At 42.6% G+C, this 24,623-nt stretch overlaps 1 protein-coding gene across 4 annotated transcripts; it reads right to left on the bottom strand.

Annotated features, from left to right (window-relative positions):
- Nucleotides 1-152: 152 nt before the first annotated feature.
- kat6b (K(lysine) acetyltransferase 6B) lies at nucleotides 153-24,486 on the bottom strand. Of its 4 annotated transcripts, none has more exons than XM_038736443.1 (17): nucleotides 24,249-24,486; nucleotides 21,317-22,175; nucleotides 17,406-17,514; nucleotides 15,395-15,510; nucleotides 15,086-15,167; nucleotides 14,469-14,598; nucleotides 12,542-13,503; nucleotides 11,304-11,425; nucleotides 10,657-10,769; nucleotides 10,395-10,536; nucleotides 10,097-10,258; nucleotides 9,488-9,581; nucleotides 6,699-6,930; nucleotides 6,257-6,416; nucleotides 5,558-5,833; nucleotides 4,387-4,681; nucleotides 153-4,259 (listed from the first exon to the last, which is right to left on the bottom strand). In XM_038736443.1, exons 2-17 carry the CDS (start codon nucleotides 21,932-21,934, stop codon nucleotides 1,435-1,437), a joined length of 6,438 nt encoding a protein of 2,145 aa, XP_038592371.1. In that variant the 5' UTR covers nucleotides 21,935-22,175; nucleotides 24,249-24,486; the 3' UTR covers nucleotides 153-1,434. The 4 variants fall into 4 exon arrangements, with proteins under 4 accessions (XP_038592371.1, XP_038592370.1, XP_038592373.1 ...); XM_038736442.1 differs by lacking the exon at nucleotides 24,249-24,486 and adding an exon at nucleotides 22,906-23,059; XM_038736445.1 differs by lacking the exon at nucleotides 24,249-24,486 and adding an exon at nucleotides 22,906-23,059 and having other exon boundaries at nucleotides 13,448-13,503.
- Nucleotides 24,487-24,623: the final 137 nt, after the last annotated feature.

Genomic DNA, 24,623 nt, shown 5'->3' with positions numbered 1-24,623 from the left:
TCCAAGTAAAGTTTCCTTTTTTTTTTTTTTTTAAATACTATTTTGCCCAGAAAACAGCCGCCTGGATTACCACGAATTCAAAATCTATAATTGCATTCTCATTCTGTGACAGGCCTCAGGCTAGAGTTTCAAATTAAAGGAGAACAATCAAGTACATGGTCAATCATAATTTATTCTTATGCTAAAATGTACAGCATTTTAAGTAACTGACAAAAGGAGAAAAGTCATAAATACAAGAAGGTCATTCTGTCCGATTTTTGTGCACATAGCCAGGTATTTCCCCCGTTCTTACCAGCAACTCTGTACAGGTACAAAGGCTACAAAAGAGCAATATAAACAAAAACACAAGTACAAGTTGCGTTTTACATGCAATCCATTAGCTTAGTTTGGTCTATTCACAGGCTCTATTCTTCTACACTTCGGTAAAATATAAATCCAACATTTTATAAAGATAGAAAACAAATCTACAGATGGAATGAAAACGTAGCTTTAAAGGCATTATGTAAAATATCAACTTTGGACTAAATTTATATTTTCTTTATTGTTATTCATCGTTATAATCATTTAGTTCTTTTAAATTCTGCCACACTTCTGGACATTTTGAAATGTTTTAGAATTTTCAGGGTACAAACACTGAGATATGCTTTGTTATTTTGACAGAAATCAGTCTGCTTTATTAAACAGAAAGCTGCCTCAAGGAGATCTGTTACAAAAGACTTCAGAATTATACATACATAGCAATAAACCTCTCAAACCGAACAGAAAACAGGACTAAGTTTACATTTTTTTTACATTATTAGAATTAACAAAATATAGTTTCATCTTTCTCCCTGTGGAGGGAAACCTAATAAAGGCCAGATATCTTTAAAATGGCTTGCTATTAAGCACAACACTTGTACAGTACTACTCAATGCACTGTCACTAACAGAGACTGAAGCATGCTAGTTTTCACTTTACAAAATAAGTACAATAATTTAAATATACAAAGGCATGAGTATAGTACAAACTAATTGTCAGCACTGTTAGACAGGTACACTGAACAGGTTCAAACAGCCACCAACTCCACTTGTAGCAGGCACATTACATGGCTTCATTTGAGGCTGCTACACGACTGCAAGACCACTGATGAGATCTCTACCTCTGAGCACTGAACCCGCCTGCTGTGAAGACGCATCAGAGACATTAACACTAATTAAATAGATTTTCATCGTAATGTTGTAAGGCTTCCCATCTGGAGAAATAAAAATACTTTTTAACATTAGCTTCAAAGTTTACTCATTGATGAAAATGTTTGCATTCTTTCCAAGTGCTGCTGCTGGTTTTTAAGTAATAAACAAAAACACCAAAAAAAAACAAAAAAAAGGAAAAGGCCAGATCAGTGCATCTTTAAACAGCAAATGCACGTGAGAAGAAACAGCTCAGTCCTGCGGCAAGTTACCGCCTCATGAAGGGCCCTTTCAGGGACTGCTTGGACATGCCTGTGTTCATGTAACCATGGTGACCAGCTGGAGTGTACACCATGTTGCCATGTGGTGGAGCTTGCATGGGCTGCTGGGGGTATGGCTGTGTTCCCATCATGCCCATCTGCATAGAGTACTGGGGTGACTGGTTCATATAGGCATGGTTGCCATGGTAGCCACTGTTCATCATGGGCTGGCTCATGCTGTAACCATTCATGGCGTTTAGGGAGGACATATTCATGGAGTTGACGTTGTAGGCTGGTGCCGGCATGATGTTCACGCTCATGTTCATGCGCGGCATGGCGGCCAACGTCCTGGACGGCGCCTGCATGGCCACAGCCTGTGGCGGCCGGGCGTACATCTGCTGCTGGTGGTGTGACAGCGGGGCCGACTTGGAGCGCGCAGAGATGTGACTCTTGGAGGCCATTTGGGGCTGGATCCGCTGCGAGGGCGGGATGCCCATGTTACGCTGTAGCATCATGGGCGGCGGGGAGCTGAGATTCGGAGGCGGGGTCATGGTGGCCTGCACCTGTGAGTTGGGGACTCGATGTGGCGTCTGGGACAAGGAGACCAGGCTGGAGTGCTGAGATGACAACGAAGGGGTGTTTGCATAAGATGTGATGGGGTGTGAGGCCGAGTGGTTGAAAGGCAGCGAGTGAGGGTGCTCTATGAACGTGTTGGTGAACTGCTGCAATTTGGCCAGACTGAGGCCAGACGACTGAGAGTAGTGCCCGCTGCCATACTCCCCCTGGTGGTTGATCCTCTCATAGAGGGTGAAGTTTGGGTTGCCAGATTCAGGAATGTCTGCCAGCTGCATGGTGGTGGTGAAGTTGGTGGGGATGGCACACTGTGCCATGGGCTGCTGCTGGCTGTGCTGACTATGTTGATTGTGAAGGCTATGCTGAGCGTGCTGATTGTGCTGGCTGAGCTGATTGTGCTGCAGGTGGTGATTGTGGTGGTGACTATGCTGGTTGTGGGCATTGTGTTGACTGTGCTGGCTTAGCTGATTGTGAGGACCGTGCTGATTGTGTTGGCTGTGCTGATTGTGTGGGCCGTGCCTGCTGTGGGAGTTGTGTTGACTGTGTTGGCTGCGCTGGCTGTGTTGACTGTGCTGGCTGTTGCTGGGAGGCCTCTCGACCACCACACAGCCCTGCGGCGACTTGACGTTGCAGTGCGGCGGCGAGCTCAGGCTGTTCTGCTGAATCATCCCGCAGCTGCCGGGGTTGACGGCAGCCATTTGCTGGCTCACGGCACAGCTGCTCTGGGCCAGGCCACTTGGGGGGATGCTGCCATAGGAGCAGCTGTTCTGGGAGGGGCCTGCCCCACAGATGCTGCCCCCTATGGTGGAGTCATAGCTGCTGGGGTTGTCGTAGTTCTCGGTGGTGCTCTCGATGCTGCCCAGATCACTGAAGCCGCTGTCCACCACCTGCTGCGAGTGATCTGACACCGATGGCACATCCATCATGGGGCTTGTCTCCATGTTGTGGAGCGAGGGCACTGAGATGGCACTGTGGTCAGGGCTGATCTGAGTGTAGCCGCTCTCCAGGATGGAGACAGCCGGGCTGTTAACAGAGCGTACCGACTGGCTGGGATGGGATTGCGCTGAAGAAAGGGGACTGCTGTGGTCCGACTGGGGGCAGTCATCCAGCGAGGTGAGCTGGGGGCTCTGGGCCACGTGAGCGTAGGTCTGCAGGGTCCTGCAGGGCTCCTGGTTCTCCACACACTCCTGGAAAACACTCTCCTGTTCAGTCTCCCGCGTCAGGGACTGAACAGCTTGGGCTGTCTCTGAGTCAATCTCTGTGCAGATTGGGGGATCCTCCCTCAGCATGGAACTGAGTGTTGGCCTCTCTGCAGGCTGAGGAAGTGGGTGATCTGGACAGGGACTGGATGTGCTCTCCTCCTCTGACTCAGAGTCTACAGGATTATCAGAGTCTACAGCAGCTACTGAAGCAACTGCTACTGCTTCAGGCGGTGGTGTTGCTACTGTCGTTCCTGTCTCTGCCTCCTGGATGCTTTCTGCAGCAGTAGCTGGTTTGTCTTCACCACATGGTACTGTAGAAACCTGCTGACTCAACTCAGAGTCATTGTCTTCTTTTGGATCAAAAAAAGCAGGGGTGCACTCTGGTATTTCTTTCGAACTCTGTTCCAACACTGCTTTGCTGCTCTCAGGTTCTGCTGTTTTGCTGTGACTATCATCTTCGTCATCTGCATCCTGATCCTCTATTTGAGTCTGCTGCCTGTCCTCCTCCTCATCTTCTTCATTGTCATTCGCCAGTGATACAGAACCCACTGTGTTGTGTTCTACATCTTTGGCTGGGGAGTCCTGCCCATGTTCACTCTCTGGTTGGTCTTCTTCAGGTGGTTCTTGGGATTCACCCCTGTCCTCAGGCCTTGGGGACATGGCCCCAGGAGAGGCAGCAGGTGAACACACTGGAGAAGCCACTGGTGAACCTTCAGGGGAGCTTGACTTCTGGGAGCCATGATCAGCAGGACTCGGGGAATCAGAGGGGAGCCTCTCTAGCATTAAACCTGGACTCGCCGCGTCTCTGTCCGCTTTGCTGCTCTCGTCTGCGCTGACAATATCCTGGTCTGGGCCCCCTTTCGCTTCTTCAGTCTGAATATGGTGCTGCTCTGCCTCCATTGGGGTTTCAGGAGGTGTGTAGAGGTTGAGCTTGAAGCCCATCTTTCGTTCATTCTTTAGCCTCCATTTAGGAGGGCCACGTTTCACTCCTTTTGGCCAGCCCTTCTTCCGTTTCACTGGACGGGGTCTGCTGGGTCTCTTAGAGAGGGCGTCAGGTCCTACAGAAAAAAAGAAAAAATACTTTACTGTTTTGCCAGAGAGACATTTAACAATCTGCTTTAAAACTATTTTATGAGAAATAATGCAGAACAGATTTTTTATTTTCAGCAGCCAAATTGCAAATACCTTCATTCCAGTGTTCAAGTTTGTCTTTGTGTGCATTCTTCTCCAGCCTTGGACGACCTCTCCGGCGTTTTATTGGTGTAATCGGTGTCTTGTCCTTCTGTTCCTCCTCCTCCTCCTCTTCTTCCTCCATCTCGCCCACTCTGCAGGTGCGCTCCAGCAGGGGCATAGGACGCTCATCCTCTGAGTTATCGAACGGCTCGTTCAGCACCTCTGTCGTCTCAGAGATGGTTTCTGTTGTTACACTGCTGTTTATTCTCTTTCTTTTACGCCCTCTCTTCTTGAGCACAATGGTTCTCTGAAATACAAATAAAAGAAAATCCCAATGAAAACAGAATAAAAACCTCCACCAGAGTAGCAGTTTTGTAAAGACTGAAAACTAGGGTACTAGGTGGATGACCTCCATGAGGATATGGCAGAAATTCATTCAGGCTTTTGTGCTAAATGTAAAATGTTAAAACCACACTCTGAGACTAAATGTTTGAGCAATGCAGCCTGGTGTGGAAAACCACAAATGAGACAGGCAGAGTAAGCAGAAACCACAGTCTATATTTTACATTCTCCAGTTGTTTCCCACCGGCTGCCTAGGACTCAACCGCTCTGCTCTCCGAAATCCTTCACAAGAAGAATGTGAAATCAATACTGTAACTAATGCACTAAATAAACTCCAGCAGCCAGTGTCGTCCTTTTCGAGTATCCATACTGTTACGGTTGAAAAGGTCTCCCTGACATCACGCACCCCGGCTGTAATATTATCTCCAGCACAAGGGGGCAGTGCCATATAGACAGAACAGATGTGAGAAGCACAGAGTAGGGCAGTAAATTAACCATGACCATTGACAATAGTACAAGGTTTAGCCTACACAGTCTCGACACCAGCAGTGAAAACACAATCTATTATCTACAGCTGCAGGCACACAGGGAGGCTACAGAAGACAGGAGGAAACCACTGAACCCTCCACTGAATTCATGAATATTTATAAAACCTTTCCATCCCACCAGAGTACACAACACAGTCCCTAATGAAGGAAAATATCTAATGATATACATTCAATTCCACTTTGTCCTAGAATATAACTCCAGATAATCATTTAGATAATCCCACTAGGGGAAAAAGCCGACTTCTGGTGATACAAAAGAAACATGATTCACATCAACAAACAATAAAAGTCACCTTTCTCTTGGCTGCAAGCATTGCATGGGCTTTTGTTAGGATGGGCGGTGAGCCATCGGAGTCATCGTTGTTGTCATCATCATCAGCTTCGTCGTCGCTCACATCCTCCGATGGCTGGAAGCGCCTGGTCCAGGACAGTGCAGGGCGGCGTTCGTAGGTCCTGTAGGGTATCTTACAGTGGACCTTCGTGAGAGGTTGCCTGCTACCGTGAGTCATCATGGAGCCCTCTCTCTCCTCCTTCTCCCAGCAACTGGCCTGCTCCTTCAGCCGCTCAGCCTGGTAATTAAACAGACAAGACGCATTATCTCTGGGAAAGGCGCACGCACAGATCCAACATCTGAGCAATGAGGCTAATGGGAAAACAAGAGATTGGAATTAACATCATGACAAATGAATCACTGCAGGTTTCTCCTGATAATAAGAACAGCCTCCTGATTGGATGTCTGCCCGTCATGGAGGAAACATTTCCGTTAAGCAACCGTGGAAAGATTGCATTTCATGGAATATTCAGCACTATCAATTATGAAGTGAACTGATTTAGGGCAATTTTGCACAACATTAGATGCCTGCTGACAGTGAGAATGCTTTTCCTATTAATGGCCTCTATTTGAACTCTCCAGCTAACAAACATCCAATAATAGCACTGTAAGCAAGTGTAAACACATAACTAGTGCCTCCTGATTGAACAAGGAAACCTACATCCATCTCTGCCTCCCTCTCCTCCTCAGACAGGACGGCGTTGAGAGTCGTGGAAGGTGTCCAGCGCAGGGCGTCGGGGTCCACCTCATTTCGTCGAGGGTTAGCCCTCAGGCTCTCCATGTGCCTCTGAATCAATCGCTCTCTTCTGATCAACACAATCCTAGGTCAAAGTAAGAAAAGCCGATGAGTTCATGTCCACAAAAGAGTGAAGCACTAGTCAGGGTACACAGAAGGTGATGTGTGGTTAAATACGCGCACAAAGACAAGCTCTTTGGGACAGCAGGTGCACCGTGTCCTTGGGGGTGCTTAACCTGACTTACTTCTGTCAATATTCAGCGGCATTAATGGATACGCTGTTAAAAATACCCACTGGCCTGGATAAGTCAGACAGCATACAGAAGCGGCAGCAAAGGCTGAAGGAGACTGCGGCTCGGAAACTGACCTGCCATCCTGTCTGTCAATCATGCCGAGCTGCTGGAGAGTAGCGGCGATGTCATGTGGACACATCCCAGTGGCCCTGCTTATTCCTTTAACACTGATGTGTTTATCTGGGTGCTTATAAAGGTACTCCAGTATGACACTTTTCCAATATGCCAGGTAGGATAAGCGACCCAGATCTGACAGCGGCTTCTCCGGGGAGCCAGCTTGTCCTTCTTGCCTGGTGAGAAGGTAACCTAAAAAGACAAGATTCAAACAAAAACAAAATGCTTTAGTCAAGCTAGAGGCTGCTGCTGGGTCATTTCAGATTGCAAGTCAGTCCCTAAGTTCCCTCCCTTTTGGAATACATATAAATGTAAGGGTTGGTTGGGTTGTTGGGATTCCACTTTCAAATTAGTGGTGGGCAATATGGCCAAAATCTTCTATCGCGGTATATGTAATTTTATATCACAGTAACGGTATATATCATGACACAGTATTTGTTCTGTAAATTCAATTAAGAAACAGTTTAAAATAACCATCCTTCATTGCATTTGATTATTTTCTTCTTTTATTTTAAACTTTCGCATCCCTTTTAGTAACACGTTCTTCTCCCTCATCTTGTGTTAGTTGCAGTGCCTCCTCCCCTCTATTTACAATGTCACTCTCCTCCTCCATGTTTTCTAGTCACTCTCTTCTTCTACTGCGGTAACCAGCTTAGAGGTGCATTACTGTCACCAACCCTCGCAGTCGCGTCATGTGAGAACGTGGTAAGCTGTCCTGCTGCCCAAATCATGTTAACTTGTGATGCAACTGGATTTGCAAGATCACATGAGAATTGCGAGATCACGTGAGAAACAAGCCCTGATTTGCCACTTTAGCCTAGCCGAAATATACAGCACTAAGGGATGGCTCCCGCGTTAGAAACGGTATTGCCGAATCTCTACTGGTGGACACATCTCTGCTGGCACAGAGTATATACCGTCATATATACCGTCATATTGCCCAACCTACTTTAAATCAGTGGTTCTCACTGGCTCTAAGTGGCTCTCAGAGAGCAGGTGGTCCATATCAAAAAGGGGAACAATTTATTTTCATCCATAAGTTACACAATGACAGAATGTATGACTATTTTGGTTATGGGTTTCATATACTTTCTGTAATATAACATCTTAAAGCAAAAATCCTATCAGATGGGCGACCCTGGGACAAAATCTTATCAAATGGAAGTCTGTGTCTAATTTGTGTCAGTTTAAGTGTCCTTGACGTGAAAAGTTTAAGAACCACTGCTTTAAATAGATAAAGGGAGGGCAGGCAATCAGTTCAATTTCCTTCAATTCAATGGGGCTTTATTGGCATGGGAAATAGACCTTTACATTGCCACAGCGTGAGTAAAATAAGAAAGAAAATAATTATAATAACAAATGTATACTTGCAGTTTCACAGAACAAATACAAATAAGTGGAAATATTCAACCTCTGTCAGAAGCGATGATGCATGCTGGCAAGGGCAACAAAGGAGGTTGAAAGAGGGGAGTAAAGAGGAAACAAAGCGACAGAGCGAAACAGAGAAGCAGCTGGATGTCATTGCTCACAAGAGACTGCACTTAGGAAAGATAACGAACAAGAAAAAAACCTAATACTAATATGTATCTGTGTGTAATTAGTTTTATAGCGGCCCTGTCAAGGGTCATCCATTATGAGCGGCATGAAATTAATTAATGCCTTTTAATGTGCACCCACTACCGAGAACCAAACAAGCAAATCTAATCACCAAACAGTGAACACATAATATTCCAGTAATCATGACAATATTCATTACTAAAGCTAAGAAGAGGAGCCTGTGATAACAAACACTTAGCGATGAATATTCAAATAAATTAATTGAAAACAGTCATATTTCATTCCATGTCATTTTAGTATATTAGCATTAATAAACCAATACAAAAGAGCTACTCTGCGTCCTTTGAATTATGATTTGAAAGAGAACATTTTTCACACAGACACCCACTAATGCTTAGCTCTCAGAGCTACCTGAGACAAAATGTTCGTAATACTATCCAATATAACAGAAAATCTTAATCTAAACAACTTCCAGCTTCTAAGCTACATTTTCCAATAAAGCCTTCAAAGAGCTCAGAACTCAGCTGTGTTCAATCTCCCTTAATCCCTGTCTTTGTTATCAGAACACTCTCAATATCACAGATCCTCTTGCATCTCTGTGTCTCAATGGCTCCCAAAGTGAACAGGAAATCAAATGCTCCATTAGCGCCCGCCCACCCAGCACTTGCTCCTTTTCCTTCTCTTCATCACACACAAACTCTGCAAAGAGACAACTCTTGAAAACAATAAAACGCCTATAACGACAAAAAAACTGCCTGCATAAACACAGAAATCCACTCAAGGCAGCAACTGTTTTCATAAGTGGACCGCAAGGCTTTAAATATTGTATGCGCTGCATTTACTGGACTAAAACATAAAAGCAGTATCTACACCTCATCACAAGTCAAGGAGAGAGAAATGGGGGCATTTTCTATAAAAAAAAATCTCTTCAGGCGATGATTAGGTGAAATCCTATTGGCCATCAAATAATGTATGCAGTCAGAATATAATGTTTCTCACTCCTAATCTTCTGTGATTGCCTAAGCACTGTACATGAATGCTCTTGATTAGGCTACTTCAAAGCCTTAACCAAATAACAGCACCTTGCCACAAGCTACAAATCCACCCCTTAATCTAAAAGTGTTTGTTAGGACCAATGAAAAAATAAACACAACCTCAGTTAGGTGGTCTAAAAAAGCATTAAGGAACTTACTGAAATCAATAAGGAACCTTCCAAATCCTTGCCTTTGGTACTGAGGCATGATCATTATGCAGGAGACATTGTACTTCTGCTGGCAAAGCTTTTCCTGAGGGAAGGAGAAACAGATCAAGTATGTCAGAGCTCTGCTGAAGCTGGCAATTTACTGCACCTGCCATTGTCCTTGTCTAAAGCTGTGCACATGCACACGCACGCCACACACACACAGGGTAAAGAGCTTTCTCTAAAAAGTATTACTCTCTACTATTCTCTATTATTGCTACAACAAATGATAATTATCTTTTTGTTGGTAAAACTGTAAATTTTCTTTTTGATTATTTGACTAATCATTGCAGTTATAAAATGTCAGATAATAGTGAAAAATGTGCATCGCAGTAGGAAAATCAATTTACAATGATGTAAAACAGACAAAAGAAACATAAGAAGCCGGAACCAATGAATGTTTGGCATTTTCGCTTGACTAATCGAATAATCGACTCAAAGTTAAATCCAAGTTACAAAAATGGACAAATTACAGTAAGTCCTACTGTGTCAGTACCATCATTAAAAAAAATTATGTGTGGTATTCCTTCGTTTCCCATATAATCACTCTGTAATACTTACCTTGGAGAAATAGCCCACAAGATGACAGCCTTTCTCATCATTCTTTGTAAGTATGTAGAAGAGGAAAGGCTCCACATCATAATACAAGGTCTTGTGATCCAGGAAAAGCTTGGCTAACAGGCAGAGGTTTTGGCAGAATAGTTTGCTGACATTTCCATCAACCTAAACACGGAATAAAAAGAGCAAGAGGACACTGTTCAAACAGTTCCCATTTTTCCCCCTCCTCCTCCCAGAACCCATTCAGTGGAATCTCATGCAGCATACAGTTATTGCTTTATTGCTGTAAAGGGAAGCTGACCTCAAATACGGAAAGGTCGTCCTTTCTGTAGATTTCATTGGCTGGCGGGTGGAACCAGCCACACTTCTTTGTGTGTCTCTGGAGAATGTTTTTGCTTCTCATGTACTTCAGACAGAACTCGCACAGATAAAGCTTTTGTAATCTGACAAAGACAAAAGGGAGAGCTGCGGTTTGTAGAGTTTGTTTTTTAAAAGGACAATGAAATTAAATGTAACTCAAGTAACAAAGGAATTGGCATTATATTGTCTTGTAAAAGCATTACCTTGAATATTCAGGCGGGTAAGGCGACGAGTACCAGGTTTGAATTTCATACTTCCCAAATTCAATGATGGCAGGGCAACGCATGGAGTCTGTGTTCATCAGAGATCCAGTTCTCTGTGAAAAGATTTCATAAAGCAAATGGATATCTGTGGTGACCCAGATAATTCAATCTTCTCTCTAATCACCAGTCCATAAAATGGTATTGTGACAAATTTCTCAAATCAAGATTGTGGTTCACAGTCCTCATGTCACTAGTAAGATCTTTAATACTTAAATGACATATAATCTTTAAATCCCTGCTGACATCTGATCCACTCGCTATTAGAATAGTGATATATTCAAAAAATATGGGATGTTGAAAACTCAAAGACTACATATCGCAAAGCTGAGATACAATTCTCACATAAATAAACTTTATCTTTACTAGACTTAAACTTACAAATATGATTTGAACAATATGAAAAATACTAAAGATTCGACTTTGTGTGTGTGTGTGTATATATATATATATATATATATATATATATATACACACACATATACACACACACACACACACATATGCCTATAAGATGTATAAGAGATATTCTCAAATCTATAAATATCAATAAAAATAAAGTTACAAACTCTTAAGGCCCTGTTTCTCACCTGCATGGCGAGGTCCTGGACATGTGTGAATGTCTCAATGTCATCCTCTGTGACGTGGTCTCTGGACATGGCCGCAAAGTCGGCGTGGGCCTCCTGCTTCACACGGAGCTCCTCGCTGTGGCCTGTTACAGGCACAATAACACAACAACAACACATCAGATAGCGCATCAACACCGGCTAGGTTTGAAGCAGCCGTGGCTGAATAATCTCATAAATGCATTCTATGCAAATGTGCTTATACTGTGAGTGCTGCTGCTGAGCCTGTTTGAGGCCGTGTCTCTGAGGAATTTCATAATGTATCATCTTTGCATGTTTATATGAAAATCCCTAATGTAATGAAGTGAAACTAAATCACTCTAATTGCGTAACCGCTTTCATGTGCTTAGTCATCCTCCAAGACAGTTTCCCATGAATGGAGAAGCAGATGCAGTGAAGGGAGCGAGTGTCGACATGAAAAGCAACTGATGTTGGAAAGCAGGCAGTAATTTTATGAAAGACATCAACACCATGACTTAACCACCAAAACAAAAACCCATTACAAGTGGACGTGATGTGTCATTAAGATATTTATGAAAATGTACTGTTGGGGTGAGTAGTGTTTGTGCAGTATATTGTTTAGAACAGCTTGAAACATATATCCATTTGTTTTTCCTATGTGTTATTTTTTTAAACTGTGACTTCACTCCTGGAGACAGTGAAATGTGAGGGTTACTGCACTTCTGGCTATAATCATCATGTCAGTTCTGAGTCAACTTGGCTGGGTGAATCACTGGGTTGTATGTGTCTAATGACCGCTGGAAGTGATGTTGAGTGGAGACAGAGATTTCAAGAGTGAGGGTGGGATGAGGAAGAGCGCTGATGTGACTACAGCCTCTACTAGGTAGTGATCACAATGTGCACACTACTGCAGAGGGTCAAGGACAGAGCAAGGAGCAACATGAGGGAGTTAGTGGGCCATGCACTATGACAAAAAGCCAACGGGCGAGAGGATGGAAGCCACGTAAACTCCGCAGCCAAGTCAAAACGCAACGAAACTGGGTTAAGAAACTAAAATAATTCAAATTAGGCAGAAGATTAGTAGTCTGTTAGAATGTTGAGGGTGTCTTCTTAAAGAAAAGATCAGCTCTAGTCTGGAGAAAAAAATAATAACTGCGAGTGTCAAGCTAAAAAAATAAATAAAGAAGAAGCTTAAAGGTGTGGAGACGCAGGTCTTGGCTGAAGTTTCGAGCCTTGCTTACCATGATTATTCTCAGGCTTAATTCTTCCGTCTGTCAAGTCTCCCTTTCCTGGTGAGGGGGCTCCCTTCTGAGGGCTCACTTTATACCTCAGCCTGCCTAGTGTCCTGTGCTTTCTAAGGAAGGGGTTACGTTTGAAATGACTGACCATCTTAAACGGGTGTCCTCTGGGTCGGCCCGGCCCAGCAGATGTGGAGAGTAACCTATTTTTATTAAACTCATTCTTTCCAAGGTGCTGGGGCCCCGCTTTGGACGCATGGGGGGAATCCAGCTTATGTTGCATGCGCTTAGGCGGTGCGTAGCAAGGTAGTCTCTTTTTCCGCGATTGTCCCTGAGTAGTATAAATGTGAGAGAGTCCGTCAAATAGTCCCTTAAGTTGGCTGCTATTGCAGAGACTACTCAGGGAAGGAACACTAGACTGGCTGGAGGAGCTCTGGGGCGAGTTAGCAGAGGTGGAGCTGCTGGACACCTGTGTGGGAGGGCTAAGTCCCGGCAATGTGGGAGCGGGAGGAAGTGCAGAAGACGAGGGGGTTATCTTTTGAGTGGCGTCAGCAACAAAGGCAAATGGCTCTGGTGGCTTGGACAGTTTGGGCGGACCCTTGTCTCTACAGCTTAACTGTTTGGCGGTTGACTTTACGGTTACAGCTCGCGAGCGACGGCCCACGGGGGAAGGGGTAAAGAATTTGGAAAGCCCATCGATAAGCCCTTTGGTTTTCTTGTTAACGGTGAGTGTAGCTGGGGTGGAGGTGGGCGTGAGGGGGGGAGTGGTGGTGGGGGTGGAAGTGGTGAATTGGTTGGCGTCGACCGCACAACAAGGGTCTGCAACAGCCAATCTGTCTCTGGCGTCCGTCACAGATGCAGCATGACCAGATGAAGGTGTGGAACAGACGGTAATCTTTTGACCCCTACCAGGTGACCCCCTTCCTCCAAGTGCTACCATGGAGCCGTCACCACTGGTTACAGACCTGCGAAAACATGAAAAACAAATTTTTCTATTGTAGAAAGTCAGATCTCACTGCCAGAAGTGGAATGTAACTTAGTGCATTTACTCAAGTACTGTTCTTAAGTAAAATATTAAGGTACTTGTACTTAACTTTTAATAACTTTATAATGTTACATGGCTATTACTTCTTCACTTTTCGCCATTGCATTTATCTGACATGTACAGTTTCTAGACTTTACATACAACGCATGATCAACTCCTAAAATATGACACAATGTTATAAATTAACCTACCAACAATATACAAAGTTGTTAAACGTCAACTTCTCCTCAAACAGCTACGACATTAAAGAGCTGCTTACACATTCATGCATCAATTATATTAATCTAACAATGTAATGTATAGTAATATACAGCTGTGAATAATGAGTACTTTGACTTTTGATGCTTTGATTACATTTTGTGGATCTGAGTACATTTTGCACACTGAACAGATCTCTAAATTATTTTATTCTTTATCACTGCATGAGTAACAAGTGTTTTTTGGGAGCAATCAACATATTTTGCATCCAACAAAACGATAAACACTAATTCTTTTTGATGCGAAGAGAAGATTTCACTGTTGTTTGTGTTTACTTATTGCTTGCTTGGTGTGTTCTTATTCTCTGTGAAGAATAATTCCAGTTTATTATAGTCTGGGTTTTATTTTAGTAGTTTTGACCACAATCTTTATCTGGTATGGTAACATTGATACCACAGCAATTACTCAGATATAGAAACGGGCAACATCACACACAATAACGGTAGGAAGGTCAAAGTTGAACCAGAAACTTTTACCGCTAGGCTAACATGGGGCTTTGTTTAACTTCTTTTCGACACCATGTTCTCAGATCTTAGCAATTAACTCGAGAATACAATGTTTATTATTACCAATAGGAATTTCCCTTAACAAATCCAAACTGCTAATATTCAATTATTGCACACTCACATTCTTTGTTTGAGCTTATTTCTGGGCCTTCCAATTGGCTTTGCATATCGACGTTTGATCTGATCGGCTTTCTTGTGCAGCAGTTTCTTCCCATTCTCCTTCGGCCTGCAGACTTGGCAGATCCAGGTTCCTGGAGGGTATCCAAACAACGAGAGTACCGTTTGGGTGGGTTCATCAATTCAGAGGACATACAGTACATTCATCTGAAACATTTCCTTTAATAGCGAGAATCCCGCCAGCTCACAATGACAATCAATTACTCAGCACAAAGCGAAAATCCATAAGAAAAACATTGGGTCAATTCTGTCCAGTGAAATAGACTTTGTGTCAGCTTGTTGAGCAAAGCTATGTGACTTGTATGAATTGCCTGCCAAATGTCCTACTACAGTATGTGCGCCATCATTACAAGCCTCGCTGTAGGGTCACTACTGTAATCCAGAGATAGCAAATCTCCCCGGGGATGCTGAAATAATTTGATATGCATGCAAAGCTCCTAATAAGCCACCGCTGCCTCTCTGTGTGCTGAGTGACAGCCCCAAACGGCCGTCTGTGAAGAAAAGGCTTTGAAATGACAGCAGAGAGGGAAACAGAGAAGCCAGACAGTGTAAACACCTCACCTTTTGGCATTCTTGAAAGCGGCGGGTCGCAGCATTCCATGTGAAAGCCCCGATCACATGAATCGCAGAATAGCATCTCATCCTGAAAGGGAACAGCAGGCATGTGTAAGGGATGTCCCTGTTGCATACATGTAACAATCCCTGTCATTTAAAGTCTTCCGGCAAAATAAGCCCAATTGTGCACAAGAGAGGCTTTACAAATCGGAGGGAAAACCAACAAATCCTGAGGGATGCACAAAATGAGATCTACCTCCAAGCCAACAACACTGAATACGGTGTGTGTTAAGATATACGCAACATAATACTTACAGCATTTTTCCCCTGTATTCGACAGGAGCTGCAGGTTTTGCATTCAATACACTGCCATCGTAATCTCTTCACATTTGAGGTTAATTCGGGGGAAAACTTCAGACATGATGGATGCCCTTCAGAAGCAATCGAAAATTCATATTAGCATAACACATTTTTTTAACAGCATTGAATGTGTCACAGAGCTAAAGACAAGGCTTTCCATTTATTCACAGAGTAAGGTTAATTATTAACATATTACATCATCAAAAACAATGGTGAGCCTGTATGTCCGCAACACCCACCCCCCCTCCCCCTTGCCACAAGTTGTGGCTAAAAACAGTATGATCAAACATCTGAGCCGCTAATTACAGATAATTTGATCTTAATGAGGCAGAAACAGTAGCAGCACTCATTCTAATGGAAGCCGATCCATGAAAGTCATGTAAAAGCTTGCCTTCTCACTCACCCGGCTCCCTCTCATGGTTGTAAAACAGCTGTTTTACAGTGAGAGCACAATTTGTGTACACTACGAGCGGTTAATGAAAACCACCTCAACGCTACTTAGTCAAATTTGAGCTATAAAAATGTCACCAGGAGAACAATTCCTTACGGCATTTAAAATAATTGTTCAAACATAAATGACTCCTTGGCAGAGGTAATTTTAGGGGGGGGGGGTTAGCATTTTTGTCTGGAACAAAAGAACAGTAAAGGAAATGCCACCCATCTGCAGCAGGGAATGGGTTGATCTTTGATCCGCTGTGCCTGGCGCGCTCTATAAGAAGAATCTGAATTGAGCAAAAATGACTTGGGTGATTTCAGATTCTAACGGCCACTTATGGAGCATCTGCCCTTCTTGAGCCCACTGAGGGTTGCAAGCAATTTGGATCCCTTCAGCCACTCAATTTGAACATTGTTCTTCCATTAAATCTCTTGAAGGGAAGTGAAAAATGTGGAGCAAGAATGTGACATCTGCCTAACCGATGCTGAGAACTGCTGCTAACAGGGTTGGCTGATATGATAGTACACTGTAAATTGAGGGATTTGTCAACAATCACAGATTTTTCTATAACCTTTATACGAAGGTAAGAATACTTGATGGAAATATTGGATTTGCAGGATTTTTTGCATAAATGTGATTAAGTGCAATGGTTTTCAGGTATTTTAGGCAACAAACAGGCATTTTCATTTATTTATATAAACATTTGGCTGAATTACCAGAAAATGCACTATATCATGCTATAACTCTATAGCAACAAAATACTTACATTTATAACTCTATTGTGATATAAAATAAACATGACAGCGTAGGGCTGGGCGATATGGCCAGAAATGTTATCACGTTAAAACATTTCATATCATTCAATACTGATAATTATCACGATAAATGTCAAATCATTATTTCTTTCAAAGGCTGTTTTTTTTCTCCTGAGTGAAAGTTAAAGATACATTTGTTATATTGTTTTTGAGAAACATTATATCGCGATAATTATCATAATTGTTTTATTGCCCATCCCGATAGATACCTTGACAGAAAATGTTATCCATGTCCCCCACACTTTCTTGCTACTGCTACCAAGTTACCATTTCTCATTCGGACTAGACAATAATTCAATATTATCACCATCTTTCACAGCATTATGATATGATTTAATGTTGTATCTTTAGCAGCAAAATGTAAAATAATAATAATTGTAAGCAAATTTTAAGTAAAAAACTAGCAGGATTTTGATTTAATATTTGAATATTTTTCCTCTGACTTAATACAAGTTTTAATATTTTACATGTGATTTTGCACACACACATATGTATATACATAGTATTTGCCATATTGTGACATATCGAATAACTATTATTCTAAATATTGTGCTAATGATTGTAAACACATCGCCCACCTCTATTCCTTATATACATTCACACTGTTGCTTGTGAACCTTTGCCAACATACAAGGCTAACAGATTTTTCCAGACTACAGTATGTTATGGCTTGTGGGAACATGCACAAACTGAAGCGTTGCACAAGGCGACTTACCACTGCTCCCACAGTCTGCACAGGACAGCAGCTCTTCTGGCCGCTTGTCCCGATTTGACTCTTTCGTTCCAAGACAGAAACTGCATATTGGGATGGGGTCAACCCGGAGCTGGGTGGGAACACAAACAGAGACAAACTGTTTAAAAAACAGAAACGGGCACCGGCTGCGGTATGAAGTGCTTGAAAGTCTGTTTTATCTTTTCTTGAGATCACTGTAGAGACATATTGTTGGTTAAAGCAAGACGATGAAGTAGCCACAAAAATGTGAGCATGACCTTAGAGAATGAAAAAAATAAATAAAACGAGTTGACTTCTCACAGACTAGAAATTAATAATAAATGAAATCTCATCCTCAGAGATATTCTGCGTTTGAGATCCACCTCCTTTATCCATTAGGCTACATCTGAATGGGTAAGTGATCTTAGTAATCATAGTTTAAGGGCTTAATCCAATTCTTAAAGCTTGCACTCCAGTCTGAAAGGATTAACCAGCATGTAATCAAATTACCTCAATAATAAAACATGCTCTCATTGTTACTGCCGTGATCCACTGTAAATGTTGCAAGTCTCAGAACAAACACTCATTTAAGGGTTTACGGTTAAGTTCAGAAGAAGTAAAATATGAGCTCTAGGTTTAAGAGGATTTCCCTATTGATCACTCAGAATGAAGTGAGGCGGACTTCACAAGAGGAAACCTGGGAAGACTCTTCGTAAAACAACCACTCAAAATGTAACCCATCTTTGGCTGAAATCATGACCAGACTAGACTCAGACTGACATAATATGGCTTTCATAAGGTGCCCCTCAAAATATGAGATCATATACACAAGCCTCTAGAGGAGCATCAAACATGCTGCCATCTCGTTCCACGCTTAAGTGGAAGTTCTTAACGGAAAATAACACTCACAGGGTGTGACCATAAATAACCAACCTCATCATCAGTTTACACACTAAGGCCTCATCAATTGACTGGAGCTTTGAAGGGCACTCTTGGGATGCCCATAATTAGTTCCTGGTTTCTATGACGCAGATCAGCATCCTGACCTCAACAAAATGTGCAACCTCCGAATCTCTATTGGTCCTGACCTACAGTCAAATTAAGAGAGCTATGCTGTTCTTTTTCTTTTCTGTATCCGTCAACAAACATAAAACAGAAGCGTCCGTTCAACTTGGCTGTTACAGCACACCAAATGAACCCCAGGGGGGATATGCAGGAAAGGATATTGTGGGGATTTGGTCATTGTTCCTGGCTGTTGTATCAATTAGTTGTTACGGTGAGAGGAAGCAGTTTACTGCCACATCAATGATTACTCTATTTTCCAACCTGCCAGGTCAATATTTGAAAGCAGGCACTGGCATTAGAAGCTGACTCCTGCTCACACAGCTGTGATTATGGACATAAAAACACTGAAATGCTACTGTGTGATGAAGCTACACCTGTAGGATGTATAACACTGGCTCAGAGATAATCACTGATTTCAACGTGATGATTTCTCTGTTTTTATATCATTGTCAATTTAATATATTTGGGTTTTAGACTATTGGTCGGACAAAACAACCAAATTGAAGACGACACCTTTAGCTGTGAGAACTTTTTACTACTACTATTTTCAGACACATACAAACTAATACTCTTAAAAGACAAGTCAGTAATGAAAACAGCCCTACATATAAACCCAATGTTTTGTTAATTGGGCTGCACAAAGTCTGTCAATTTATGGCTCATCAAAGTTCAAATCACATTCGCTCAGAGAGGAGATAAGTGGAGAAATGTTAGCTTTTGTCCTTGATCACAAGCCATTTTACGTTATCACTGCTAAAAGATGCAGCCAAAGGCATCTGAAAATAAGGCCTCAGTGTTGTGATTACTTACGTTTTATTACTTCTTGTTCATGTAGAAATTGTATTATGGTGCCTGTAGAGGCCAACTAAAATAAGTGATCACTGAGTAAACTATTCTTGAGCCTTAAAACTCAGATTTAGGGCTAATGAACATCATAAATATGATGTCTAGAAGAGAAGTATAGATACAAGCAAAATTAACATAAAGAGATTGAAATTAATAAGACATCAGTGCTAATATGCAGTCTGTGCATACTGCTGATGAAATGCTCAGAGCTTTTTTTAATAAGTCTTCACTTCATAACACAGTCTCCACTGACTGAGCTATGAAGTCTAATCCAGGAACTGGAGAATTAATTTCCATCAGGAATATTCTTAGGCCTGGTGATTAAAACCAATAGCAATTTGCAATCTGCACAGCACAAACACGCAAAAATAGAGAAACAAACACAGCTGAAGAGATGCTGATGATTTACTTGGGGATTCTAAATTAAGTACATTACAGGAAATTATGCTGCTTCAAAAGAGCAGGCTGTCCTGAGTGAGGGGGTGGGGTCCTATTAGAAAACTGCTGGTAGAGAGAGAGAGCGAGAGAGAGAGCTCAAGTGGTTGCATAACGCAGCAGGGGAAAAAAAAAAACTCTCATTCCTTGCCTTTGTTCCTGCCAGAGTCTCTTCAGAATCTAATAAACTCTTAACCAAGACTGCTCTTTTTTACCTCAAAGTATTCTCAACACACACACTCGTGCTTCAACAACTGAACAGGCAGAGCTGTCTCATCCTTTGAAGTGAACGGTAAAACTGGACTTGGCTAGGTGATGTCATCAGGCCGGGAGCAATAGGTTGAAATGTTCCAAATGGAAAACAGCAGGCCTTCCTCAGCTATGAGAACCATCGCAGGACACTGTGTCTCTAAACAGTTCTCAGTTTCACTTTTGGCCCGACCACAGACACAGTCACAGTTGTGGCTGCAGTATCAAGGTGTCGCTTCCTGATTATTCACTGTGAAACTGGTGGGGAGCAGGGTGACATCTCTATAGCCTGATGCTGCTAGCCACTTCAGCTGCATAACTTGTGCATAAACTATTAGACCGCACTTCATCTTGATAAGCCTCAACACACAAGCTGCAAAAAGCCTTCACAAAAAACTACCTAGATGACTGTATGCTGCACTTTAGGGCCACACTACGAAAACTATTTTCCATGAAACACCCTTCTGTGCTTGACAATGTCTTGCAATGTACCGAAATGTACACTAGTAATAGAGACACAATCTCTGCGAAACTATAAACCACCCTGAGGTGTCAAAGGCAGCAGAAACTATGCAACCTGGAAGTTTGTTTATATGGTTTTATTTCCTCTCTGGGGCATCTCAGTTAGCACAAAGGTCATAACAGCAGCGTGTAGTCTGAGAATATTCTGTCCTACCACACATACTTCAGCTGCCACTTCTCAGCACCATTTGTGAAGACTAGTTTATGCTCATGCCCTTGTAAATTACCAATAACATATTCCATATCTGTTTACTAATGCTTTGCTACTCACAAGACAGCCAGCCACATCCAATCCCTTAAGGTCATTAGGCTAGAGTTACATAACCAGTGGGAAGCCTACAGCAGACTGCCTACCACACACTGTCAGCATGACTTTCTGATTATCCAAGCTCTCTTATTATGGAGACCAACAGCAACACTGGCCCAAAGGGAATCACTCTAGATGGCGTTGTTTCTGACCTGCCAAGCTTAAGTCCCAAAGATTAAGACCACAATTGTAAAATTCCTATTGAGAAAATTCCACTCAAACTTTTACCGTTCCTTCTTGGTAATAATATCACGGGGGTACCCCCATTTGAGTTCCAAAATAGTCCTTAGTTCTTTGAAAACAAAGCTTTACTACATTCTAGAGCTGGGTAAGATGGTTGAAATCAGTGACACGTCAATAACAACAATATTTTGGCTGGGATTTTACTAGTGTGATGCCTGGGATGTCACAGCATCATATAGCAGACCAAAGTCCAGGGTAATAAGCATGAGGTGAAAAAGTGAGAATGCAGAGGCCAAGTTGTGTGTACCTGGTCTCGCTCATGAGGGAGGAGCGTCACTGATGACAGGACCAAGGGGGAAGCACTTGGACACCTGGAGACCCTTCCCTCCACACTGCCATGGCTGAGCTTATACCGCGGGCCATTTTTTAACAACCTGCCGTTGTTAACTGACCGCTTGGCCGCCAGCCGTAACCTCTGCCGGAAGGCGGGGTTATCAACAATGTTTGTGAGGTCATCCTGGTTCCTCAGATACCTCTCGATATTCTTTAGCGAGGAGCCATGGGTATCATCCAGGCCCTCGATGGCCCTCTTAAGTATTTTATTCCAATCAATATGGCGCAGATCGCTTGAATTCCATATAGATTCCTTCGATGGCACAGATGCATTTGCAGGCGGGATTGATCCAACTCTCCCGGGATTTCCTGGGTCCTTGTAGGAGGCACTCCCCTTATTTGTAACCTTGAGAATGGAGCCATCATGAACACTTAATTCCAACTGCTCAAGGACGGTCTTCTTGTCCAGTCCATGCGAGGTGGCCACAGCATGACAAATTCTCTCCTCTGAGGGCCTCTGCTTTTGCCTTTTGATTTTCTGTATTGCTTCAAGAATCCACTCCGTGTACAGAGGGTTTGCAAGTTTTACCATGGTTGAACAATAAATCTCACAAAAACGTGATCCATACAGATTCCCCCTTTCTGCTGGTGAACACTGGGTACATCCACATCCTTAACAAGGTCAAAAAGGTATGTTCCACGTGTGCATCCACATATTTCTTCTCAATCCTGGATAAGTGACATTGAACTTGAGGAAAAGTTGGCACGAGTAAATTCCACAATGGCAGTTACCAGATGACCTGAAGCTTTATTTATTCAATCCCAGATCAAATCTATACGAAAAAATAAATAGAAATTGGTCAGATTCATTTGAAAATTACAACCTCTTCCTTTTATTCACAGTGTATAGATTAGCTCATAGCATATTGTAGATAGACTATGATAGAGGAATGCAGGACTTTTAAGATGTGTTAAAACATGAGGAAGAGATGGATATAAACAGATGCAGGAGCTGTCATGGTTGCTAAAGAAATTCGAGGGACTTAATCCATAGTCTGACACAATAATCCACACACCATACCAGATGTAAATTTAAAAAGCGATTATTTTGTAAAAGTAGTAAGTTTTTCCACTATGGCAGGTAGCTAGAAACTTCTACCGAGTTCTAGGAAAGTATAAATAGCCTCCTTGACAGATACATATTTTCGGTTTCAGATTCCTTTCCGACATGAAAAAAACCCATGGAAGTTAAAATTTATTTCTGCAGCACGTAATTTCCAAAATGTCACCGTAACATTTCTTGTTCTAACTAAAGCACACGAAGTGACTAAAAGCACACAAAAAGAGCGATCATAGGTAAAGTTTAACCGTTACTTGTCTGCACGCGACTTTTGACAGCTCGACGACCGCGACGACAAACTGATCAGCGCGGGCGTTAATGACAGATGCAGCTATAATCAATGCTCACTTCCTGACAGCTGCCGTCAGACATTTGAGGACGTCTTCAAATAACCACCGAGCCGTTTAAAGAAGGAAGAAACCGGTAATAACTACGTAACAAACCTAGAGTTGTGTTCCGCTGAGTTGAGCAGATAAATGACAGTGTTGCCAGCATTACTGATGTCACCTAAACAGTCGCCATTTTGTTACAATGTTGTAGTTTACATGAATCCGACATGACGCTGATTACAATCCAATGGAGTCTCATTAAACCTTACCTACACTAATGTGCCCTCCCTAGCAACTTCAATATTGGCTGTAAAGACAAGATCCGATTTCTGGTTTGATAAAGCACATGTCAATCTTTATGTATGAGCTCACTCTAAGAGGCACGGCACTGGCTGTATGATCTGTCACTTCACTCAATTGACCCGCCTCTTAAGGTGCCTTCAGTGATGTATTGATATCATTCACCGCTAACACTCATGATATTTCAACTTACAGCTCTAACCGCAGCGACAGGATGTTATAAAGTTATAAATACACTATATCAGGCATAAACTGTCTTAATAACAATCAAATTACATAATTATTTAACCTCATTTGCAAAGCGTTTAGCACCGGCCCACCTTTACTTAGATTCCTCCTTGAAACAGTTGGTTACACTTGAAAGTGATTTGGGACATTTTAGACTTTAATTGGCTGTTTGTTAAATCTATCATTTGTTTGCATAAAACCTGCAAAGTCTCAAGCGCCGATTTAAAGTGGAACACATTTAATTTTTCAAAAAAATCTAAAAATAAAATAAATACTAGGTAGCCTTTTTAAGACTCCTGCAGGCTAAATGTGCCTAAGCTATCGCCTTTACCCCTCTTTATCTTCCTCCCTTTTCATTATTTCCCCGAGAGGAGCCGTAAATTTCACGATATTTAACATTTAAACTATGTGACGTTAAATTGGGGGCGATGAATAAACGATCCGCTGAGCTACAAAGTAGGTTTTCTGCTGGCTCCACGTCTGCCAGCGACATTATTAACGTCCTCTGTTGCGCTGTGCAATGATGGCATGACCTCTTTATCACCATTAACTATCAAATATCTCCAATGAGGGGACATAGTGAGCCCCGGAGAGAAAAAAGATGTTCAGGGGGGAATACAAGTTAACACGACTGCCGGGAGAGTTAGCTCCTTCATCACTGCTTCTCAATTATGTATCGCTAGTTTCTTTAGCTCCCATCTCTCGGCTTCAGCTCCGCTCTCGTTTTCCATATTTTATTGGGAAATGATACACAGCCAGCTTGGATTTTCACATCCAGGTTACACAAAACCCGACCTAGCAATGTAATCTGTCGCCCAAGGCACAAGAAATTAACGGCAAGTTTCATGCAAGGATGAACACAGAACTAGTATGAAACAAGAAGAAAAACCGAGAGCACAGGCTACCGTAAATATTTGCTGGTAGTTTACCTCTTCAAGTTTCCCCCCCTCGGATACTCCTCTTCATTATCGGGGAAACGTCGATGGATAAATGTGTGGCGACATATCCGAGCGATTTCGTGGGATTTGTTTTCTTAAAACGAAGGCTGAAAAGCTTGCGCCGAGACATGGAGAGGACCTGATAACAACTAATTGAAAGGTTAATCTACATAGCAGCCTGTGACAAAGTGGTACCCTCCCCCTTCTTCTTCTTCCACTGTAGACATCCCTACTTCAGTGTAGTGGAGCGGACCGTCGCCCCTTTAGTGCGCTCCTACAATGATATTGTCAATTTCACTTCCCCCCCCTCTATCAACATGTCCAGTGATGATCCAAGGGGAACGTTTTTTTTATACTTCATCTGTT

The sequence above is a fragment of the Micropterus salmoides genome, unplaced genomic scaffold (assembly GCF_014851395.1).
Source record: "Micropterus salmoides isolate LMB-PRFRI ecotype aquatic unplaced genomic scaffold, ASM1485139v1 Ms_hic_scaffold_21, whole genome shotgun sequence".
In the NCBI taxonomy this organism is placed as follows: domain Eukaryota; kingdom Metazoa; phylum Chordata; class Actinopteri; order Centrarchiformes; family Centrarchidae; genus Micropterus; species Micropterus salmoides.
The sequence above is the reverse complement of the archived record's forward strand: the minus strand, read 5'-3'. Positions and strand labels throughout refer to the sequence as shown.